The sequence below is a fragment of the Carlito syrichta genome, unplaced genomic scaffold (genome assembly GCF_000164805.1).
Source record: "Carlito syrichta isolate Samal-C Ts95f unplaced genomic scaffold, Tarsius_syrichta-2.0.1 Scaffold303563, whole genome shotgun sequence".
In the NCBI taxonomy this organism is placed as follows: Eukaryota; Metazoa; Chordata; class Mammalia; order Primates; family Tarsiidae; genus Carlito; species Carlito syrichta.
In genome coordinates this window covers 508,007-532,716 of record NW_007247659.1, presented here as the reverse complement: position 1 = coordinate 532,716, position 24,710 = coordinate 508,007, and the positions used below count along the sequence as shown (strand labels likewise).

The window sequence follows — 24,710 nt, the reverse complement described above, 5'->3', positions numbered from 1 at the left end:
GATTGGTTTTTCTTGTTTTGTGAATGACTAATAGAAAACAAATTTTCCATTGAAGAGGGGGAAATAGATATACTCTTTAACAAGCACACATATATTTACATAGAGTCTTTAATATTAATGTTTTATTTGCATTAATTAGAATCACTATAATTAGATCTAGAGCCACTCTAAGTTGAATCAAATAAATAATGCTTACATTAAAGTCTTGGACTTTCTGCGATGAATCTGGATTCCAAAAGGATTGTTCAGAATCTCAACATCATATAGGCAGTTTTCAGTGTTGCTAACTGGCGAGGGAGGGGTGTTCAAAGGTACTGGGACCTCATACCTTTTATTAGTGGGATCATAGATCTGTCAAGGAGAGAGAAGAAATCTTTCTGATGAGGTCTTAGACCTAAAATCCCTCATGCCCGTCCATATAATTCAGTTCCAAGTTTTTTGGCCAGTTTTTACCACATCAGAAGGTATCGATGTCCCCAGGCAAATAGATGTGAGGCCTGTCTACCCACTGTGTCCCGATATGAATCCTGGACTTCAAAAATGTCTTGGTAAAACTGATTCAAAGCCAGTTAGGGTCCTTCCTCCAAAGAACTTGTGATAGAAGTGTACAGGATCTCATGGAGAGAGTATGTGTATGTGTTTACAGCTGTGTGGCATGTGAACATGTACATGCATGGAGTTGTGTAAGATTGTGTGTGAGTCTATGTTAGGAATTTAAGAATTGAGTTTTCACATAAACTCTAAGCTCTCCTTACTGTTTGAGCTTCCAGATTGCATGGGTTTTCCATTCCTAAGGTTTCTCTTTTGTTCCCACTCTTTTATCCTACTGACCTAACAGGATTTATGTGTGGGGAAAATAAAAGGAGTGAAAAGTGTTGTGCCACAACAGGGAGTATCACCATTCTGAGCAACCACCCTCATCCTCAGATTATTAGCCCAAAGGTAGTGCTTAGGTGTGGGCTTTCTAAAGCCCTGCTGTTTCTTAGACTGAAAGGACATAAGATGGAATCATATAGCCAAAGAGCAGCCATTTTAACATTGCTTAGCTTTGTCATGTTTTTCTAGCAGTTCACTTTAATTTGACCTCTAAACAAGGACAGAACCAGTTTCTCAGAGGTACCTATTGATAAACAAGTTAGCCTAATCAGCCCTTCATGACCTTCTTGACACAGACCCCATCAACATGGCAGCAATCATATGACTAACCCACCCATCTGCCTGCTGTCCATCATCATGACGTCAGTACCTGTGCTTACCTGTCCGCTTTCATGAGGACGTGCAACATACCACCATCCAATCACCTTAATGACTTGCCCTCCCATCAAAGGGAAGGTTAAAACACATTCAACTTCAAGCAGCCACTGGCCATTGCTATGCTAAACTTTGGTGTGGCCACATGGCTCTTAGAGCACTGGCCAGGTTATGTGTTCATTGAGCTATGGCCAGGCCATGTTTTCTTAAGCTTTGGTCACCTCCCCTACCTTGGAGAGGTGAATCTTCTCTGTCTTCTCTTTCTCTAACTTACTTTATACATAAACTATATTTTCCAGTCTAACGTCTGTACAATTCTTTGCATCTTATGTGTGGCACTGGATCTTAAACCAGATGCCTCCCATCAGGTCTGACCTAACACAGACTCAATGCTGCAGCATTACTGGGAGCTTGTTATGAATGCAGAATCTTGGGCTCCTCCCCAGACAGAAGTTTTTTTTGTTTTTTGAGTTGGAGTCTCACTCAGAATGGAGTGCAGTGGCACACTCATGGCCTCTGTATCCTTGACCTGCTGGGTTCAGGTGATCCTTCTACCTCAGCCTTCCAAGTAACTGGAACAACAGGCATGCACCACCATGCCTGGTTAATTTTTTTATTTATTTTAGACATGGGGTCTCACCAAGTTGCCCAGGCTGGTCTTGAACCCATGGGCTCAGGCAATCCTCTCACGTCAGTCTCCCAAAGTGCTGGGATTATAGATGTGAGCCACCGCACCCAGCAGAATTTTTATTTTCACAAGAGCCCTGAGTGATTCATGATACATCAAAGCATGAAATGTAATATCTGGAGCTGTGGTGTCCAAAGTGGTGTCCAAAAGCCACATGTAGCCATTGAGTGCCTGAGATGTGCTAGTCTGAGTTGAAATTCACTGTAAGTGTAAAATCTGAAACAGATTTTGAAGACTTAGTATGATTAAAAGACTGCAAAATATCTCCATTAAATTTTTATTTCAAGGTGAAATGATAATATTTTAGCACATGGTTAAATAAAATGTCACTAAAATGAATTTCACTTGTTTCTTTAAAATACATTTTAAAAAATACACACATTGGAAAACATATATGGCTTATGTTGTGTTTTTAGTAGGTGGGACAGACATTAGATCTCAAAGTATGGTCTCCACCTGAAGCATCAGCACCACCAGGGAACTTGCTTGAAATGCAAACTCTCAAGCTAGACCTCAGCCCAGACCTACTGACTTTGAAACTCTGGGGGTAAGGTCCAGAAATCTGGGTTTTAACAAAGTTGTGAAGCATGCTAAAGTTTGAGAATCACTACTAGAGATAATTCTAATATTGAAAGTAAGCTAATGTCTCTCATATGAGTTTACCACAAAGCAGATGCGTTTTTCTCAGGAATAAAGGATGAATCTTTGAGGTTGTTTATGACCTGCAGTACTTCTCATTATAGGTAATTCACCACCTTTGTGGATCTAAGGTCATATCTTGGCTCTGCTGCCTACTTTCTGACCTTTACCTCTCTAAAGGTCTTAGCTTTCTTGTGGCAAAATGAGGAATTTGGACTAAAGCTGTTTTAATGACTTCCATCCATACAGAGCTGTAAGTTAAAAAGTCCATGTTGAGAATCAGAATCTGCAACATGGACCTTACCTTGATCTGCAGCATGTTTGCTGTGTGGTAGATCACACTCAGGCGGAGGGAGCTGATCTTGGCGGATAGGGAATCAGAGGCAGCAGTTGCAGTTGGGGGTGGCACACTCCTTGGTGAAAATGGTGGTGGCAGTGCTGCTGCTGCCCGTGCTGAGTTCTCTGTTTGTGCTGACTCAGGGGCCGCCAGGAGAGTGAGGTCTGTGGTGATGCCACTGCTCAGGTATTGAATGTTACTGGCAGCATAATAAGGGATAGTGTCATGGTAACAGGTAGGCACACCAGGAGTAGTTGTGTACTGGAACAACAGGAGGAATTCTTGATTAGCTTTAGAACAACAACAACTTGAGGTTCTCACTACTGAAAATACAGTTAACACAGACTGAGCCTGTGACAGCATGTCCATTGCTGTGAGTTGAACTATTTACCCCCAAAAGACATTAAGTCCTAATCCCTGATACCTGTAAATGTGTCTATTTGGAAATAGGGTCCTTGCAGATGATCAAGTTAAAATGAGATCATTAGTGTGAGCCTTAATCCAATATGAATGATATCCTTATTTAGAGGGGAAATTTGATGGAGATAGACATGCACACAGGGAAAATGCCATGTAAACATGGAGCCAGAAATCAGGGTGGTGCATTTTACAAGTTAAGAAATTCCAAAGATTGCCAGCAAACCACCAGAAGTTAAGGTAGGATCATGGAACAGATTCACCCTTGAAATCCTCAGGAAGAACCAACCCTGCTGACATCATGATTTCAGATTTCTAGACTCTAGAACTGTGAAGGAATAAATTTCTGTTGTTGCAAGTCACTCTGTGGCACTCTGTTGTGGCAGCCCTGGTAAACAAATATGGTCATCTAAATACACACACTGGCCTTCTGTGATGAGTAAACAGTGACAGAGCAGCAGGAAGTCTGATCTGGAGACTGGACCCCTCAGGCAGGGTTCTAATCCCGGTGTCTTATTGCCTTCAGTGTAGTGTAGAGGAAATGACATATTTCTTCTAGTTTTCATTGTCTTTATTGTTCAAACATAGAGGAATAACAGCCTTACATTACCCTTCCTGTTTGGACTCTATAATAGATGAAATAAATCACTTAAAATACTCAATGCACAACCTATACCCAATGTCTATTATCATGTTTAAAATGAGGTATTAATTCATGTGACTGGAGTGGCATACATTTCTTCTGTATTTTGTCACAGAGAGTTGACAAAATACATGTTACACAGTGTCATGATTACCATTCAAGCCGTCAATATTAAAAAGTGTTTTCTAGATGCCTAATTACTTGTGGGACAGTTTTTTACAGCTTTCTGATCAATAAGGTAACCTATGCCTGATTATTACCTCCCAAAGGCACCCCCGCTTCCTGCAACTGTCCTCAGAGACAGTGGGATCCTCAGGGTAGCAGTTGAACTTCTCCAGGTCATTGACTGGAAGATTCCACTCAATAGAGAATTCTTGTCCCAGTATCAGTTTCTGGAGACCAGTGATGGTCACCACCTGAGTAAAGAGAAAGAAGCCCACAGTGACAGAGAAGGTGAGGTAGAGCCACCTGGATAAAGTCCTGGCTAGTGGCTAGAAGTTAGGACCAAGGAACCTACTCCTTTTTTCAATACCAACTTGGATTGTTCTTGACTTTTCTCATTTCATGGAGTCATGGTGGAAGTATCGACTAGGAAGAGCTTTGATCATGCCAAGGGGTGGAGATCACAGTCAGGTCTGTCACTGTTAAGCTCATTGGATGTGATGCCTTTTCAACTTAATAATGATAGTAACAGTAACAGTAGCTAAACTTGCTGAAGTATTCATACTGGCACTGTGATAACCACTTTATAAGCATGACCTCCATTAATCCTATTAATCAGTCCTATGCTGTGGACTACTATAGCTATCTCCAGTTTACAAAATAGAAAACTGGGGCACAGAGATGTTTAATACCTTGGAACTAGTATTGGCACCCCATTCTGCCTAACTCTAGAAACCAGACTCTTACCCTATGCTATATGGATTGTCAAAACGGAAGGAGGCTGACTTCAAAAATCATGAATTTCCCAGCACTTGAAATATTCAATTAACAAAGTGAGGGAGTCATTCAATAAGAGAAAAGCCATATTATCCCTTCTGTTTTATTCCATTCTCATTTTCTGCAATGCTATGAAATAGCTTAATACACCAAAGAAAAATGTCAACTGTATCTCAAAGAGAGTCTAACTTCAACAAGATGACAAAAGTATAAATAGTCTTCATGACTAGGCAAAGGTATCACACAATATTTTTACTTTATCACATCTGGGATCAAATTTTCTTGTTTTAAATTTGCCGAGAGAAGAACTGCCTTCTCTCAAGGCTCCAACTCCTGCTATTTTCTTCAGAGCCCTAATGCAAACAAAGCAGAGGAGTCTGTATTTACTGTGTACATGTTTCTCTTGTTTCCTCTCTGTGGTGTAGTGGATCTCCCAGCAAGCCAGTTGACTCTGTGATTACCCAAAGTAAAAAGTACAAGGGAGGCCCAGCTGTCAGAATCTCAGACCAGGGCCTCTGGCAAGGGCCCTGCAGGATGGAACCATGTCTCACCTTTGTGGAAGAATTGTAGTCAAGATTTGGACTGAAGGTGGAAGAATTATTCAATAGGACAATAACAGTAAGATTAGTTGGTTGCTTGTCCATTCCCAAGATTCTGATATCAGCAAACGTGAGGTTAGGGCCCATATAATTATTATTTTTAATGTTTGCCTGTAGACGGTTCTGGGGGAAAATAACAAACAAAACAAACAAACAAAAAAAAGCATTAAAAACAAAGTCAGATTAAAGACCACATACTTCATACTCTGTTGTCTCCAAATACCACTCAACAGCTTATTTTCTGGGATTCAAAGTGTTTGCTTTTTCTCTGCAACTTCAAATATTGCCAGGTGATCATCTCCAGAGAATTTATGAACTCAGTCATCTCTTAACAATCCTAAATCTTTTAGTAATACTTTGTATTTGCTTTGGTTCACTGGTTCTTTACTGATTCTATTACTTGAAAAATATGTTCCTGACACAGTGGAATTTTTATTTATTTATTTATTTATTATTATTTAATTTTTAAAAATATATATTTTTATTTTGAAGTTGTGGGGTACAGTTAAGGGTTAGGTATACAAATATTCATTGTGCAGGTACCCTTGTTGATGAGGTGTGCCCCCCTTTCCTCAGACAGATATTGACTACTGTTAATCCTTCCCCTCCCTGTCCCCCCCTATAGTTTTCTATCACTGTCAATCCTTTTCTTATAGTATTACGGTAGTTGTTCAAGGTCCACTTATGAGTGAGAACTTGTAATACTCAGATCTTTGTTTCTGTGAGAGATCACTCAGTATTATAAACTCTAATTCCATCCAGGTTGCTGTGAAATTCATTCAACCCGATAAGTGAATAGAAAGATTAAGAGACGCTTTAACATGCTAAGATAAAGACATACACACACACAAAGTTCCCGAGTAATGTTTCTTCTCATTTTAATAATAGTGATGATAAGAGCTAAGAATGTTTGAATGCTTATTGTGTACCAGGTTCTATGCTAAGCATTTGCATATATTGCCTCATTCAATTATCACAGCAGACTATGAGGTTGAAGATATAAGTAACCCATTTTTCAGATGAGAAAACTGAAGCACAGAAAATTAAATGAGTCTCAAAAGTGACAAAGTTGACCTAAGACAAAGAAGAATGTGGAAATGAAGACTGAAGAAAAATGAGACAGTTTGATGATAAAAAAAAAAAATTAGGAATCCCATACTAATATGCACAACTGAGTTTTGACAAAGATGCAAAAGTGTTATAATGGAGAAAGGATATACTTTTCAACAAATGGTGCTGGGACAACTGGATATACACGCAAAAAGTTGAAACTCTACCAAACTCTTGCATCTTATATAAAAGTTAACTCAAACTAGATCACAGACTTAAATGCAAAACACATAATTACAAATTTTTAGGGGAAAAAATGAGATAAAATATTCAGAATGTAGGGCTAGGCAAAAGGTCTTAAACTTGACACCAAAAAGAAAATAATGATAACTTAGACCCATCAAAATTAGAAACTTTTACAGATGGTAAATATACAGATAATAAGTAGGCATATGAGGCACATGAAAAGATGTTCATCATCATTAGTCACCAGAGAGATACAAATTAAAACCACAGTGAGATATAATTACACACCAATCAGAATAGCTTTAAAAAAAAAAAAAAGGAAAACATCAAATACTTGCCATGATGCAGAGAAAGTAGATGGCTCTTATGTTGCTGGTGGAAATGCAAAATGGTACAGCCACTCCAGAAAAAAGTTTGGAAGTTTCTTATAAAACTAAATGTGCACCTCCCTAAGACCTAGCAACTGCTCTCAAAGGCAATTACCATGGAGAAACAAAATCGTCACACCAAAACCTGAGCATGAGTGTCTGTAGAAGTTTCAGTTTATTTGTAATAGCCTGTGACTGGAACCAGCCCAGATGCTGTTTATCAAGTGAATGATTTTTAAAAAGTTGGTGCATCCATACCTTGGAACTAGGCCAATGTATCACACAATATTTTCACTATCCCACAAATGGGATCAGACTGTCTTGTCAGCAATAAAAAGGAGCAAATTATTGTTAGGCATAATGTAGATGAATTGTGAAGGAATTATATGAATGAAAATGCCAGTCTTAAAGGTGTATGCTATCTAATTCCATTTACATAACATTCTTGCACAATTATAGAAATGGAGAACAGACTACTGGTTGCCAGGGAAAAGGAACAGGAGCCAAGACGCAAGTGGGAATGCTATAAAAGGTCAACAGTAGAGATCTTTGTGTTAATAGAAATATTCTACATCTTGATAGTATCAATGCCAATATCCTTGCTGTGATATTTAACTGGGTTAAAGGGTATGTGGGAACTCTACATTATTTCTTAGAACTGCATGGAGATTTTTAATTACCTCAAAATAAAAAAGTTCATTTTTTTTTTTTTTTTGAGTTAGAGTCTCACCCTGTTGCCGAGGCTGGAGTGCAGTGACACACTCACAGCCACCCCAGTGTCAACCTGCTGGGCGCTGGCGATCCTTCCACCTCAGGCTTCCAAGTAGCTGGAGCTACAGGCACGTGCTACCTTGCCTGGTTAATTTTTGATTTATCATAGAGACAAGGTCTCGCCAAGTTGGACTCGAACCACGGGCTCAGGCAATTCACTCACCTTGGCCTCCCAAAGTACTGGGATTATAGGCTGAGCCACCGAGCTCGGCCGAAGTTCATTTTTAAGAACAACATGAATTTAAAAGAAAGGAAAAATAAAGGAGAGATATCCCAATAAAAGAAAGCTCTGCCCATAGACGATCAGACTTCTAAGAAAACCAAGTTAGAATTCTCCCATTCTCTGCTAACCTTGCTGCTTTTCCTCCTCCCAGTCCCCTTAGGAAACAGAGATGAGGGAGGCGAAGTTCTGTATCTTACTAACTTTAAAAGCCCCTACTTTATACCTGAGCGCAAGGCCAGGTTTTAGGGTTAAAAAGTTTAGGGGCTAGAAAGGAAAGCTATTACAGAAGAACCTCAAAAAGGCGCTTTATCACTCCTCAATGCATTCACACCTCATACACACTTGCACCCCTTCATAAAAGGGCACATCTCAGAAGCCAGAACCCATCATGTAAAACTAAATGGCAATGATTCTTTTCCAAAAAAAAGAAAAGTTCTACACAGAACTCATACTGTTTTTTATAGGCTTATAAATCTGACATACATTAAATACTTTCATGCCAACTTCAATTCTCTCTTGGACAGTCAAACACTGTTCCTATTGCACATAACCACACATCTATAGTAAATAAAAAACCTAAACAGCCACCATAGCAAGGAATATACACTGTATTCCTCAAACACAGTACTTACAGAGGCAACAGAGAAATCATACAGAATATAGTTCTTTTCAGTGATAGCATCTGAAAGAGAATGACAGGGGAGTGCCCATTACTATGGAATGCAAAGGAGGTGTGGAGGCCTGTCCTTCTCTTCATATGGAATACCTTACTATCTAGTTCTGCTCATCTGAGCTCTATTCATATTTGTTAATCCTCTGCAGAGGTCTCCTGTACTATGGCACTCTGGGGTACAATTTTGTTGGCATTTAAAGCATTTAAATTTGCATCATAGTTATCCACACATGTATTCTATCTATCCTGCTGGACCATGAATTCCTCGAAAGCAAAACTTATGTCTTATTCATCTTTATATCCCTTGCGTATAAGGACAATATATTGTGTAATATATTACATTATTTGTAATAAAAATAGCAATTACATATTAATAAATATATACAAATTTCATGCAGGTAAGATTTTTATATAATCACAGATTATAAGGTTATGTGAAGTATTTACCTGGAAATCTTACAGTAGAAAAACACACTACACGGATTAGACATTTCTCCCTCAATAGTAAACAAGGCAGTATTTTGCAAAACTATTAACAAAATGTATTATTTGTTCTTAATAATGATACCCAGAGAAGATAATTAAGTAGATGCACCAATTTATGTTGCTTTGGTAGAGTCAATAACACACAAGTTACACATTTGAAGTCTATGTTAATGCATTGTGATTGACTAACAGGACTTTCAGAATGAATTTTAGCCCACTAAGTTGAAGCTACAGAAATAAATGACAATGATAATAAAATTAGTGCCATATTGGGAAGCCTGCACTGACTAATTTTTAGACATAACCACAGTAATGGCACCCTAAGAATGCCTACCTTTAGACACACCATTATCCCAGTACAGTTCCCCCCTTGCTTCTCTCTTATAGTCCAAGGCGATGATGAGTCCCAGGGAATTTTTACGGCTGTAAAAGTGCAATTCTTGGTTTCAGAGAACAAAGAAGGGGTAGAAATATGTGAAGCCAGCCCCCTTTATGTTTCCAAGGACAGATAGCCCCAGACTCTGTCCCCAGAAGCTGAGTAAATATTGACATTGTGGAAACATGTTGAGGGAGGGTAGGCAATACAGGTTAGTAGTGCATGGCATAAGGGTAGAAGGAGGCATTTCCCACTGAAAACTATTAAGGTTGAGACACTGACAATTGACACTTGTTAGGTGCCTACCATGTACCAGGCATAAAGTGTCTTGCATACATTATAATTTATATTAATTAATTTAGCCCTAATGATAGTTAACTCTAAAAAGTTGAACTATCATCAGCCCTAGTTTACCAATATTAAGCAGAAGCACAGAAAAGCAAAGTGCCCACAGTAAACACATTTAGTATGCAGTAGATCCAAGGTTTGAACCTAAACCATCTGTCTTCAGAGTCTGAGCTCTGGACCTCCAAGCTGGGTTGACTTTCACATGATAACCTTTATCTCTTATTTAATATGCCTTCTCCCACACATTAGGTAATCTACCTGAGAACAATTTTTAGTCATAGAGAAGTCTCATCAGTGATTATTTGGACTATTCCCACAATCTGCTTCAGTCCAAAAGTGAAGGACTATGAGTATGTAAAGAGACATTTACCTTTCACTAAGTGAATAAATTTTTGACTGACTTTGAAAGGAAGGAAGGAGACAGGTGCAGTGGCTCAAGCCTGTAATCCCAGCACTTTGGGAGGCTGAAGCTAGAGAACTGCCTAAGCCCACAGGTTCAAGACCAGCCTGGGCAACATGATGAGACCTCGTCTCTGCAATAAATAAAAAAAAAATTAGCTGGATGTGGTAGCACGCCTATAGTTCTAGCTACTTAGAAGACTGAGGTGGAAGGATCACTGGAGTCCAGCAGGTCGACGCTGGGAGTGGCCGTGAGCATGCCACTGCACTCCAACCTGGGTGACCGAGTGAGATTCCAACTCAAAAAAAAAAGGGAAGGAAGGAAGCTTACTGATGGTTGACTTTCCCCTTAGCTAATCCACTCTTAGAACAGTGAGAAGATTACCTGGCCTCTGTGGTTGTGTTTGGCTGCTGGGTGGGAAATATGTAGCCCCCTCGAAGGTGAAGTCCTATCTTATCACCTGGAAGTTCCATATTCATGAATTGTTTCCTTCTTGAGATGGCCTCTCCCTAATCAGCAAAAGGAAAATAGATCAGGTAACATTTGGATTAGGAGGGTTCTTAGATATCATCTAGTTCAGTGCCTCATTTTAAAGAAGAAAAAAACTGAGACTCCTCCCCCCCAAAGTGAAGTGCCTTGTCCAAATCATATGGTAGTAGAGAGCAAAGTTGATATTCCAACTCTCCCAAATTCTTTACATTACGTTATGCTGTGATTCTACAGTTGGGCTTTAATTCTCTAGGTTATCACAGCCAAATGGCAAAGATTAGTCCTTACAGCTACAAGTAGCCAGGTTGATATAATGAATTTCCATTAAAAAAAAAACAGTTATTCAAATTATTTCACTGTACATTTGACAAGTCCTTTTGCTATGATCTGAATGCTTGTGTACCCCTCAAATTTATAGATTGAACCCTAATATCCAATGTAATAGCATTAAGAGGTGGGGCCTTTGGAGAAGTGATTAAGCAGTGAGGAGGAGCAAGAAGGTGCAATCAATGAAGCAGAGTGAGCCTTCATGAGACAGTGAATTTGCTGGCACCTTGATCTTGAAGTTTCCAGTCTCCAAATCTGTAAGCAATAAATTTCTGTTGTTTAGACATTGCATGGTGTTGTACCATCCCAAATGGACTAAGACACATTTCTCACAGAAAAGAACTCACAATCAACTGAATATAAGCCTTGTACTATTATCCTTCCCCAAGTTCCCAAGACTGCTGCCTTAGAGGGGCCTTCTGCCAGGGGCAGGTCTTAGAGCCAACTGAAGCTACTTTACTTACTGTCTCATAATCATACCAGATGGCATCCGGTATGTATGCTTTCACTTGGTCTGCACCCTGGGAAAACAACAATGAGTAACATTAGCATATCCCTTTACAATTTGTAAAACTCCTCCAGTTATGTCATTGTGTATGCTTATCTGAACAATTCTGAGAAAAAGCTGGGATCATCCCACTCTACCAATAAAAACATGGGCACTCAATGGTTAAAGTTTACCCAAAGCAGAGGTAGCTAAAACTGAAGTTTGTTTTGCTTCGACACTGCCACACTTGCCAAGAGAAGCAGAGAAAAGTTATTCACTCAGACAGTCATGTAATCCGACAGCTGGGAGGAGAATGAGCCAGCCAGAATCCCAGGAGAACCTCTGAGCAGGGGCACTTGTTGTTTAGTAGGAGGTGTCATCAGATGGTATGGCTAAAACATCAGCTCAGAGGGCCTTTGACATGAGTACATTGGCAATATTTCATGTTTACAAGCAGATCAGCATGATCCTGACCCTTCCCCCACACTTCCCTACTCCTCCCTGCCTCAAGTCATACTTAGGTAGGATACACATGGTCCTTCATACATGGATTTCAGAGCTACACCCTCCCCCTGCCCAGCACTCCATCTCTCTTTTCTCTTTTTCACAGGTATTCTCTCATCCCAGCCCAACCGAAGAGCATATCTCCTCTGGACATCGAGAAGCATACACAGATGGATGACACATACACACCGAAGCATTTAAAGCCCGTATCAATGTCACGAACATATGCTTAAGGACACAGGCTTTAATTTTAAAGTAGTTTTGCAATGTGGAAATTGTTTTGCTTGGTGGTGCAGCAGGATCAAGAATGACTATGCTTTTAATTTCATATTTATATTCATATTTAGATTTAAATGCAATCATAGACACTTAAGCTTCAGTCTATTCAGCTTTTGAACCATGAGGACAAGTGCAATGCCCTGTCTCACTGCTTAAATTATAAACATACTTCACGTAAGACAGGGGTGATAAGGAGTCCAGGTCCCCACAAGAACTGCTCGTGCAGTGCCCATGTGGCTGAGTCCTGGTAGAACCTAGAAAACAGAGCACAGTGAGGCAAGGGAAGTATGAAATACAGGAAAACAGCACATGCTATAGCAAAAAGATCCTGACTAACCTTGCTATCACAAACAAGTTAAAGTGAAGCTATGATCTGAAAGGGAGTTTTTGAGGATCAGGAAACTCACTCATGTACGAGGGGCCTTGCTACCGTCTCGCCGCGGGTGTGAGCGCGGTAGAAAAGGGTATATAGATAGGGCAGCAAGGTGTAGCGGATGTTCAGATAATGTCTGGAGGAATTCAACAGTGGAGAGTCAGCGCCAAAAGCAGCAGGATCCTGGTCCTAGGAGGAAACAGAAGCAATTGCTGAATATTTCTTTCCATGATAGTTTAAAAGTTCCCTTATGATAAGAAGTTTTCCCAGATAAAAGTAGCCACAGTTTCCATCAAAACATTTCCAGAAATAAAAGAATCTTGGTCCTACTCCTTCATTTTATAAATGACAATAAAAATTAAAGATCACATGACTTTCCTAGTGTAGACTTGCAAACAAGTGGCAGAAATTATATTCTGCACTTGTTTTCTGAGGGGAGTCTATGGCAGCCCAGGGTAATAATGAAGCCCCATTGGGGTGGCCATGGAGATGATGTGGGCCTTGCTCCCTCCAGAGATGCTCTAATTTATTTTATATATTGAGGTTTCTTATTATATTTTTTGGAAAATAATCATAATAATGTGTAGTACTACTAAAAAATGTGCCTTGTAAGCCACATTACCTACCACCATGATCTATAATTCATCTTTTGCTTTTCATGTACCTGTATAAAAATGCGATTTTAAAATTTTATGTCCAGTTTTATCTGTAACATTTCCATGTTTGTTTTTTTTTTCTTTATCCCAAAGATAGTGACCTATATTTATTCATTGATATAAAATACGCACATAAATTATAAAGTTTTTTTTAGCAGGCTTTATTCAAGAGCAAAGAAAGAACTCTTTAAAAAGAAAATATAATTTTCCTAGGACCCAGAGATGGAAATTTTCCATCAATGGCCTACATTCATTTTGTTCATTTTCTATGTAATTTCGAGGATGAGAAAGACACACATGTAATATTTATAGCTGTCATCCTGTACTGTGTTACTGGAATAGAATTTTGAATAACATTATCTAAATTTATTTATTTATTTTACTTCCAAAGAGGCTCATTTCTCCCTCCCTTAAGAAAACTATTCTGTGAGATCACTCTATAATCTAAATGCAAGACCACACTATGATTCCAATGCAGGGCACATTAAATCCTTAAGGCCAAACACCATAGAAAATAATATCCCACAGCCTTCACAACCCTGGTCATCAGTTGAGAAGGTCTAGAGCTGTGTTGTCCACTATGGTGGCCACAAACTACAAGGAGCTATTAAACACTTGAAATATGTTTAGTAGGATTGAGGAAGTGAACTTTTTATTTTATCTGATTGCAGTTCATTTAAATATAAATCTTAACACTGAATCAATGTAAAGTATTTTTTTTCCATTAAAAACAATTTTATTGTCTTGGTAGTATTACATTTTACTTTAACTGCTGAAGATTTAGCATACAATTTGGGATGTGCTATAAGCATAAAATGCACACCAAATTTTGAAGCCTTGGTGGAAGGAAAAGGATACAAAATAGCTCATTAATAATATTTTGTGTTAAACACAGGTTGAAATGGTAATATTATAGATATATAAAATATGTTTAAGATTATGTCCCCTTTCCTTTTTACTTTTTAAATTCAAATGCAAACTGACATACATGGCTCCCATTATAATTGTATTGAATAGAGCTAGTTTAGAGAAAAGAAAAGAAGCACTTTAACCTAGCTGCCTAGGTAAGAGCATCTGCCCTGCCTGCTCCCAATCATCTGCATATAGTGAATCTCTCTCTAGATCAGAAATAGTGAATCTCTCTCTAGATCACAAGTAGCTAGAAAAGCCCAGCGATAAAACAATTTGAAGGCTTGAATTCATACCCCTTCCTGCACACCCTCACGTTGATATCCTGCTTTTTAAGATTATCACCCAAGATGTACTTATCTTTCTTCTGCAGTTAGGGCTAACATGTAGAATTTCTCTCAGTCTCTCTATAAGAACAAGTAGATCAGATAGTTCCAAAAGTTGCTATTACTTCTTTTGGGGACCTTACCCTGAACCCAGGGCCATTATGGTTCCTGGATAATGGATAAAATGCTCCAAGCTGCATCCACCTTCTGCAGAGCTCCTCTGTCACATTTTGGTTATAACCACAGATGTTGGCACCTACCTGGAGAATTAGCACACACAAGCACAGTGGTCAATGCGAGAGGTGAAAGCATGTACTATGTACTTAGATAATAAGGGAAAGCAGAACTTCTTATTCAGATGATTGCATGCTAAGGGAGATCCCAGAGTCTCAGGACATACCACCAGCCAAATGTGAAAAACAAGGTGGTCCACATCACAGGACAGACTGAGGAGGGACACTTATTGGCAGTGTAGACAGTAGTCCTTGTATCGAGGGCTCTTCCTCAATATTCAGTTCCCCATTTCATATTTTCCTATTCATTGATGTTCTTCTGATGGAATTTTCCCCTGATAAAAATGCATTTTACTCCTGGTATCTCCTTCTCTCCAGAGATTGCAAGTATGACAACCAGTGATAGAGTACTACCATTCTATCTTTAGAAGGCAGCTCATACCACACATTGAAATTTATTCTTCTAAAGCATATCAGAGAAGAACAAATGCCTTCCAAGACTGGTGATAGAAAGAATGCCAAAGGACAAAGGGGTTAAAGTTCCTTGGTTGGAAATGAGGCTCACCATGGGGATGCCAAATAGGTTGAACTCAAGGATGCTGGGGATGGACCATTGGAGATCATCCCATGTGGCCGCATTATCCCCCAACCAATGAGCAGCAAATTTGCCAGATCCAGCAAAAGTAGAACGGGATAAGATGAAGCTTCTATTATTGCTGAAGACAGTCTTCAGGGCCCTGAAAATGAAAACAGCCAGTTGAATGTGAAGCGAGCTATGAACATGTAGGACTCACCTCATCCCAAGAGCAGCAATGTCGTTTTCAACCAAACTGAGGAAAGACATCAGAGTATCATAAACCAGATGTGTAAATGAGTTTAGCCCTTTTAAGAGCTTCTTTCCCACTTCTGGGTAAGATTTCAGATTCCACATAAGACAGCACAGACCTTTACATTCTAGCCCCCATGGAAATGTCTCTAGGATCCTACCTTCTTGATTATGTTTTCTCCACCTGGCTTGATCTGGCTAAGGTCTGGTCGTTTTGGTTGACAATATATGGGTTGGGTTCTTAGCTTAGAAGTTGGGTTCTTAGCTCCAACTTCTCTCTCTAGACAATTTATTTTCTGTCCCTTGGTTCCATGCCTTTCTGCTATGCACACTTCTGTTTGGCACTACACCAGCTCAGGTTAGAATGCTGCATCCTCTGCTTAACTAAGAGGAGAGTTTATGTACCAGCTTATACACCTCTGAAACTCCAGAACGTCTTCCTGGGTTCCTCGGAAGCCTCAGTCTTATTTTTTAACAATTCTCAATGTTAACAAAATTTGGTCTATGCAAAACAATAGTAATTGAAATGAATAAGTCTCAGAAGATGGTGTATGATAATTTTTGTAAAGTCAAAAACAACTAAAATAGAAAGTTATTTTCATTGTAATACATATAAAATATTACAAATCAAGTAAAACTATACAGAAGTGAAAGCAAATAAATTAAAAACACAAAATTCAAAATGGACAGGGAAGGGACATAAGGTAGGATGACTTATGGTTGGAATGTAGGCTATTCTCCAAGCTTTTATTTTGAACATTCATTTGTCCAGATACTTGACTGAAATGCCTCTCCCTCTTTTCTTTCTATGCTGAACAGTCCTCACCTTCTGTTAAAGTTTTAAAATTGAACAATAACAGAACTACAGAATGGTTACACCTGAGTCACAGTTGCTGCCCACTCTTTGCAGGCAAGTTCTTTCTTTCCTGATAATGCATACTCAACCTAAAACTTCTCTCTACAAATCTTTATCACTAGGCACAGGCAATTCTTCAAGACACTATAACAGCCACCATGGCCTCCTCACGTCATACTCCTAGGGAGATTATGAGGAGTATACAAATGCAGACTGGCTCATAATGGCAAAAGGGAAAAAATTCTGAAACTGAAGATTGGTTTAAGACAGAGAATTGCTTTAATCCAAGAATTTATTGACCAAAATAATGAGGGTAGGTTGGAGGAAAGGACTCACTCTCCAACTCCTATCCTCACTTCTCCTTTGATATAAGTTGGCAGACACTTTGCTTTTGTTACCACTGGCTGGAGGTTTATTGCACTCTGTAAACATCAAACATGAAAGAAACAAATTCAGTTTACATAGCATGAAACTGAAACAAGGGTGAGGATATTTGCAGTCATACTTTATTTAGAAACAATACTGCTAAAACAGACTAGATAGATAACTGTCAGGTTTTATCCAGTTTTTTTTCTAAAGGTCCTCTTCAGAGACTCTTATGTTTTTCTTTTCCATTTCGCAGGTCTGACCAATTTATGACCAGTTTGTGATATCTGACAAAATCTGATCTGGTTTCATCCTAAAGAGAGGTGAATTTTATTTCTAATTAGTCCAGTAACCACTGTCCTCAAATTATCCTCCCAGTTAAGACTGAGCCAAATACTCATCAGACCTATGATTTCAACTCTCCTGATGTTCATTGAATGACAATTATCTGGTTTTTGACTCAACTCTGCCTTGTGCTCAAAAACCAAGTTTCACTTGCCTCCACTGTTCTCTGGGAACTTAGTCCATTCTGCCTGACTCAGAGAAGTTAGAAAGGCAACTGTTACTTACTAAGTCATAATTACTTTTTGACTATTAACCATCACTATTATAATATATAACCAAACTTTTCATGATTTTATAGTATTTTTATCACATGGAGACATTGACAATAAAGCAATTTGAAACTCTCTCTCCTCCAGCTTTTCCTTATTCTTTATTTATTTTCCTGATCATTTATTCACTCTCCTTCCCACTTCCCATTTTTAGATAGAAACAGCTAAGAATCAAAATAGAACAGAAAGAGATAAAGAAAATATCAATCCAAGTCTCTCATTTCAGAGATGAGAAAACTGAATCTTATTCATTTAGTTTATTTTCCAGGAAAAGTAGAATGAGAAAGAAAGTCAGAAAAGAAGAGATAACAAAATCAGAAACATGTGTCCTTATTCGTAGAGCTATCAGGTCCCCTGTGTACTGGTCCTGTCCTTTCTTTCATTCTCAGGCTAGGCTTTTATCTGACAAAATGCCTTCAGTACACATACACTATTCCTAACGCTAAGGATATAATATGAATCAGTCGTCAAGGAACTTACAGGTCAGCAAGTAAAAAAATGAGCATCTAAAGACCAATACAATATTTTTGCATATTAAGCATATTGGAATATGAACAAATGTAGTACAATAAAAGGTAAATAATCTTTTCCTAGCACTTTCAGGAAGTTTTCCAGAATTGACACCGGAGGTGAGAGGTTTTATTGATAAGCGCATGTCTGCAAAATGGACAGGGAAAGGAAAGCCGTCTTATGTAGGGTTAACAGCACATGAAAGAAGGATGAATAGTAGTTGTATTTGGGAACAAGCAGTTATGTGTTACCAAAGCATAAAGTATGAGGAGTAGCAAAGATAAGAGAAAAATAGTAAGAAAGGGTGGACTATGCAGTACTTTATAGATTATGCTGAAAATAGCAAGCCACAAATAATTTTACACTGGGGAAAGTTAATTTGTGCTTTAGGAAGGTCACTTTTTCAACAGTATAGAGTAGTGCTTTCTAAATTTCAATACACTTAATATACCCAGGGAACTTGTTCAAATGCGGATTTTAATTCCTAAGGTCTCAGTTAAGGCCCAAGATGTTGTACGTCTAATACATTTCCTGGTGAGGCTGAAGTTGCTGATCCTTGAACCACACCTTGCATGGGAAGGATAAAGGATAGATTATTGGTAGATAAGGTTAAAGTCAGAGAGATGAGCCCTGGGTCTAGTGTAATGATTTATGCGAGAAATGAGGATGACCTAAGTTAAGAGGTGTCAATGGGGGAAAAAGGAGAGATAGTTATAAAAATGTTTCAAAAGTAGAATCAAATGGATCAAGAACTGATGGCATGTGAGGGTTCAAAAGATTAGAGTTTCTATACCCCTATAACTGTGAAAAATACTTGAACAACAAACTTACCTACAGAAAAGGAAAGAAACCCTTTGCCTCCCACCAAATCTGGAATTAGAGGGAAAACCAAGTCCTTACGAGTCTGTGGCTCGTGCCATGGAGTAGCCATATAAGCTGTGGACGTCATAGTGAAGGCCCCAGTGAAACTCTGTGTCCATGCAGAGAGTTCTTGCAAAAAGTAAGTCATCCAGAACTCCTGGAGGGAAACATTCATCAGGAAGGCACTTCGTCATCAACTAGCTTTAACAGAATAGCCACACAATTATTTTCTTCCTGATTACCATACGTTCCTCACCAATCTCTACCAAATTTCTTCCTGATTACCATACGTTCCTCACCAATCTCTACCAAATCCTTTCCAGATTTTAAATTCTATTCTAAATGCTACTTCCTGCCTGGGGCTACCCTGGGCCTTCTAAGAAGAAGGATCATTAAACTTAATTTGCTTTCCCTTGAGCTCACAAAGAATGATGGTAAGTGGAGACAACTAGGAAATATGTTCAGAGCAACGAGCAGTTGATATGAGATTAAATAGAAAACATATGTTTATCTCTATGTATTTAATCAAGAAGAACTGATTAAATGAGGTATGAGGGCAGGTAAAGAGAGCATTTTCATTTTTATAAAACAGATCCCAGTTATACTTTTTACAAAAATGATATTTGACATTTGGGTGGTTTTATAAGAACTCAAATCCTGCCTCTAGGAATCCCCATTGTTACTGTATGTTCCCTTTTTCAAGCCTAAAATGGTTAACCTTTTCTGACTTTTCCTTTCCTTGTGGACCCATAACTGGGATCTTTCTTCATGAAATTTCTCCCTACACATGGGAACTGAGTATGAGGCCTAATTCCAGAAAGTGGGGAATCAGGGAACACTAAGGTTGAGTTTTTCCCACTAGCCCAACAGGACCAAGATTTGGAATAAAAAATTAAGTTAGGTCATAAAATATAAAGAAAAGTATATTTCTTTCACAGTTTAGTTTGTGAGATGAGATTTACAACCCCTTCGATGATGGCTGGTCATATGTGAGTAGACAAAACACCGGGGGCAAGAAGTAAAGTGCTTGTCAGAAGTAAGTGGAAGGGAATGAGATTAAGGTTTCCTACAAGAAAAAAAAAAACAGAAAGAAAGAAAGAAAGAAAGAAAAGTAAAGAAAAAGAAAGCAAAAAAAACCCCAAAAAACAAACAAAAGAAAAACAACCTTAGGTTTGGCCAAGAAGATTAAGTGATTATGAAAAAAACTAATTTAGAGTGAAAAAAATTAAAATGTGGGAATATAGACACAGCAGAGAAGAACAAAAAATAAGAAGCAAACAGTAGCTTTTGCAAAAGGTTAAATGGTTTGAAGTAAAAACTCCCTCCAAAAAATTATTGACTCTTCAGTAACCAAAAGAGGATAAAGAAGCAGCTAAACCTTGATCTCGAGGGTATAAATCAGAGTACATTGGCAGAGATTGTACAGATGCCCACCAAGCCAATGTTCTCTTCCTGGGAATATAGGATTATACCTTCCCTTGAAGTTAAACTGAGGCTGCATGACTAGATTCTGACAATGAAATGTGGACAAATTGAGCACACCCGCTCTCCTAGACCTGCCTATAAAATTCCCTCCACTCTCTCTCCTTCACCCAGGAAGCTGGAAACAAAGGTCTCTGCAATGAGAAAACCAGAAATGGAAGAAACTAGATCTGAGTTACCACTTGGATTCAAGCCACCTATCTCTCACTAGAGTATGATATGAGCAAAAAACACACTTTCATTGTGTTAATCCACTGAGATACTGGGGTTTATTTGCTGCCATATATATTTATTTGCTATTATACATCCCCTCACCTACACTCTCTCTCTCTCTCTCTCTCTCAAAATCAGTGATAGAAAATTAACCTTGACTAGAAATAAGACTCATAAATAGGATCTTTAAAGAACCATTGTAGCTTTAAACTGTTGCTAACATGCAGAGAGAGAGAAGGAGAAAGGGAAGAAGGTGGAGGGGAAGGAGGAGGAAAGGAGAGAGAGGGAGAGAAAAGAAAGAAAAAAGTCAACAACAAAGTTGCAGATTTACTTCAATGAAAGGTAGTATATTAAAGTGTTCTGAAATTCTCCTAAGTTTTAAAATCGACACCTTAGGAGTTTGAGCCATGTGAACTGGATGAAAACCTTTTGAACTCTAGACAATAAGGACAACCTGGGAAGGTAGCCAGGCTCAGACTAACAATTTTCACCACAAATTTGCCCTTGCATTATGCAAAGAAAAAGGAAATCTAAGACACAGCAACACAACAGACTCAAGTAGAGGAATATTCAGAACGTTTGAGGGACCCCTTGGACTGAAAAGTGAAATTTCATTGACCACACTGAGTATTATTGAAGGTGTTTTAAACGTGTCTGACGCCTACATCCTTAGCAAACAGGTGAGAACTTACTAGGAATAAAAGGAGGAAAGTTCAAGTTGTTTGATTCACACTTTTGATCAGAACGTTGGAGAAAGCTAGATACTTCATCCATATCCTTCAAAGACACAAAACACACAACATGTAAAATGCTATTTATCCACAATTAGCTGTTGAGAAATGCATACTGAACTAGAAGTCAGGCTATCTGGGGTTCCTTATTAACTGGTTTTTGGATTTCAAATAATCCAATCTAATTTTTCTTGCCCTCTATTTTATGTTTTGTAAACTAAGTCATTGGATTAGATTATATATAAAGTACATTCCAGTTCTAAATGACAGTGGGCACATTTTACATTTTATAAATTGATTTCAGTCAGTTAATAAAGATTATTTCCAAGTTTCATCCTTGCCTTAGAAATTAGGAAGATTTTATTGTTGTTAGTGTTTCAGTATTGTTTGAAAGAAACTTAAGATACAGCAACATTTCTATTTTATAATTTTCCCTGTCATTTATTCCTCTGAGTGAGGAACAATAGCAGAATATAATGAAGAACAGATTCATTTATTTAAAATGAATTAAAAAGTGGGTAACCCCTTCAGGTTCCCTCCCACTGTGGGAGCTTAATAAATCCTGTTTTCTCAAAAAATAAAATTAAAAATAAAGAATTAAAAATAAGTGATGTCTAATCCTACCAACAAAGATACTTTTCAAATTTCAAAGAAATTCCCTGCTGTTCTTCCATAAAAAACACAAGGGCCTCATTAAATTATTCTCTGATGATTAACTTTAAATTTTTATGAACCACTGCTACAAATAATAGCAATTGTAACTTTTAATAAAGCAGTATTTTTAAGCTGACCAACAACTAATGGAGAAAAAATTGAGACCATGAAAGCAAAATACTTTATAAAAATGAAATAACCTACTGATGAAAGATTCAGGATAAGAACCTCGGGCTTTGTGGAGTTTAATTATTTGGATATAAACTCAGCATTAAGTAAAATAATTTTTAATACTATTAAGTCAAGAAAACTATTTTATCACAGATCGGAGTCAAAATTCATCTGAAAATTTGGCATATCTGTTTCCAAAGGAGATTTAATTCTGTAATAATCACTTACAATCCACACTCCATCAAACTCCAGACAATCATGAAATGCAGTGATCTGCTCTGTCCACCACTGAGTGCACACTGGTTTGCTGTAATCAGGAAAGACTGTTAGTCCAGGATATCCCTGGAGAACAAAGAGGAAGGTTGTGGCAATCAGTTTATTTGAAGCTCTGGTTATTTATTTTTGCTGGCTGTGATTTCTCCTACTAGAAACCCCATGTTGCTTTCCATTTTAGAAACAAAATTTGTCTTCCCCAAAAGAAACTAAAAAGTAAAATACATGCAAGAAACCATAAGAAGAAAAAAGAAAAACAAAACTGAGAAAATTGATGAAAGCCACAATATGTCCTTTCCTGCAAAAAAAAGTAAAATGTCATTATGTCAGGTCAATTGGGAAACAAATTGCTTAAAATACTGGAAAGTATAACTATATAATATTTTTAAGAGAATGAATTTATTTAATGTTATTAATTAAAGGTTCTATAAAGTCTGCTTTGAATAATTGTGGTTATAAATTATATGCTGTTTTTTTGGCACATAACGAATATTTTAGAAATGATTAAATGAAGTGTGAGCTTATTACCCAGGTCAAATATTTCTTATTCTATCCCCTTTTTCAACATATCCCTATCAAAGAGTAACTTTTAACATTTTTTTTACAAACAGCAGAAAGATATAACCATAGCCAAATTATGGAAAACTCTGAATTAAAGGTTTTTGTGCAACATATTTGCTCAGTTTTTCGATAAGTTTATAGGTTGTAAATTAGGAACAACTTTACACTCTGGTAATGTAATGACTATATATGTTTTTAAAATGCAGAGAATTCTCAAAACTCAAAATGGGAGCTTGAAATATCTGCTTTAAATGGGTTGAGTTACTGTTTCTTTGTTTTAGGTGATGGTCACCTAATAATTAGAGGTAACTTTTACCTCAGGAAATAGATGGTGTCACAAAGCAGTCACCCACAGCAACATTCAACCTACAGCAGGCCAGCAAACTAGATCTAAACAAATGCATTTAAAGTAAACCACTATCTACCTCCAGTAGTACTAACTCTGCTAATATCCTAGATCAAATGAGTCATGCTATTTATTGTTCAAAAAAGGTAACCATCTAATTAAATCCATGTAATCATATGCAAATTTTGGAATCTATAATACTCAGTGATCTATCACAGAAACAAATAACTGAGTACCACGTGTTCTTACTCATACACGGACCCTGAACATTTACCATAATACTATAAGAAAGGGATTGGCAGTAACCAGAAACTGCTGAGGAATGAACATATAACATCAATAAGGGTACCTGATCTTAAACCAGGTGAACTGGGGACCAAAAGGCGGCCAAACGTTACCTGTATGATGACCATTTGTATACCTAGTCCTGAATTGTACTCTCACATTAAAAAAATTAAATATATATGTATATACACATCACCCATATATGAGTACTATTGAAATGCCTCATAGAAGTGAATAAAATTGTAGGTAAACAAAATAATTTTTATTTGACTGTGGTCTTTGATTTTGTATTTATACAGTATATGAATATGGGTCTACCTGATATTTTAGAAATTCACTTCTAACAAAATAGTAAAAGCAAAGACTTGGTATGGAGAAGTCTGCTACATAAAAAGTTAGAATCAATGAAAAAGAAAGTATTTAGAATTAAGCATTGTAAACAGTCAATGAAAAAGTTAAGTGAGCAGTTTGGGAAGGTGCCATCAACCCTGAAAGGGCAGTTTTGCAAAATAAACTACTCAGGGTCAACACAAACTGCAGTCACATAAATTTTTTAGGTGAAGCACCAATTTTAGTAAATCTTTCATAGTCCAATCATTTAGGGCTGATCCTACTTATAATTAGAATAAAAGGTTGCCAATGTCATTTGGTTAAATGACATTCGGAGGTTCAGCTGTCCTGAATATATAGGCTTTTGATCAGCCTATTCCAATGCCTGAAACTGCTATCTCAGAATCAACGCTGGGCTCTATCTATAGACTTTTGTAAATTTAAAATATGTTAGCTGAGATGGGTTCTACATTAATATATGAGCATCTTGCTACATTATTGAATTTATTGTCATAGGAAAGAAATAGAAATTTGGAGGCAAAAGAGATTTTAGTAGCATTTTACTTCTAAACATATTTTTTTTTTTCTGAACTA

General features: G+C 37.7%; 1 protein-coding gene across 1 annotated transcript in view; it reads right to left on the bottom strand.

The window, feature by feature from the left end:
* The window catches only part of MGAM2 (maltase-glucoamylase 2 (putative)), a 104,471-nt gene that overhangs the window by 53,506 nt on the left and 26,255 nt on the right, over positions 1-24,710 (bottom strand). Inside the window, exons 12-27 of the mRNA XM_021712652.1 lie at positions 22,550-22,663; positions 21,458-21,542; positions 19,110-19,227; positions 15,603-15,774; positions 14,948-15,064; positions 12,948-13,102; positions 12,710-12,794; positions 11,735-11,791; positions 10,839-10,963; positions 9,665-9,753; positions 8,804-8,853; positions 5,466-5,636; positions 4,236-4,391; positions 3,055-3,176; positions 2,883-2,991; positions 197-351 (exon numbers count right to left, since the gene is read on the bottom strand). Of these exons, the coding sequence (XP_021568327.1) occupies positions 197-351; positions 2,883-2,991; positions 3,055-3,176; positions 4,236-4,391; positions 5,466-5,636; positions 8,804-8,853; positions 9,665-9,753; positions 10,839-10,963; positions 11,735-11,791; positions 12,710-12,794; positions 12,948-13,102; positions 14,948-15,064; positions 15,603-15,774; positions 19,110-19,227; positions 21,458-21,542; positions 22,550-22,663 (1,880 nt within the window). The remainder of the gene's footprint in view (positions 1-196; positions 352-2,882; positions 2,992-3,054; positions 3,177-4,235; positions 4,392-5,465; positions 5,637-8,803; positions 8,854-9,664; positions 9,754-10,838; positions 10,964-11,734; positions 11,792-12,709; positions 12,795-12,947; positions 13,103-14,947; positions 15,065-15,602; positions 15,775-19,109; positions 19,228-21,457; positions 21,543-22,549; positions 22,664-24,710) is intronic.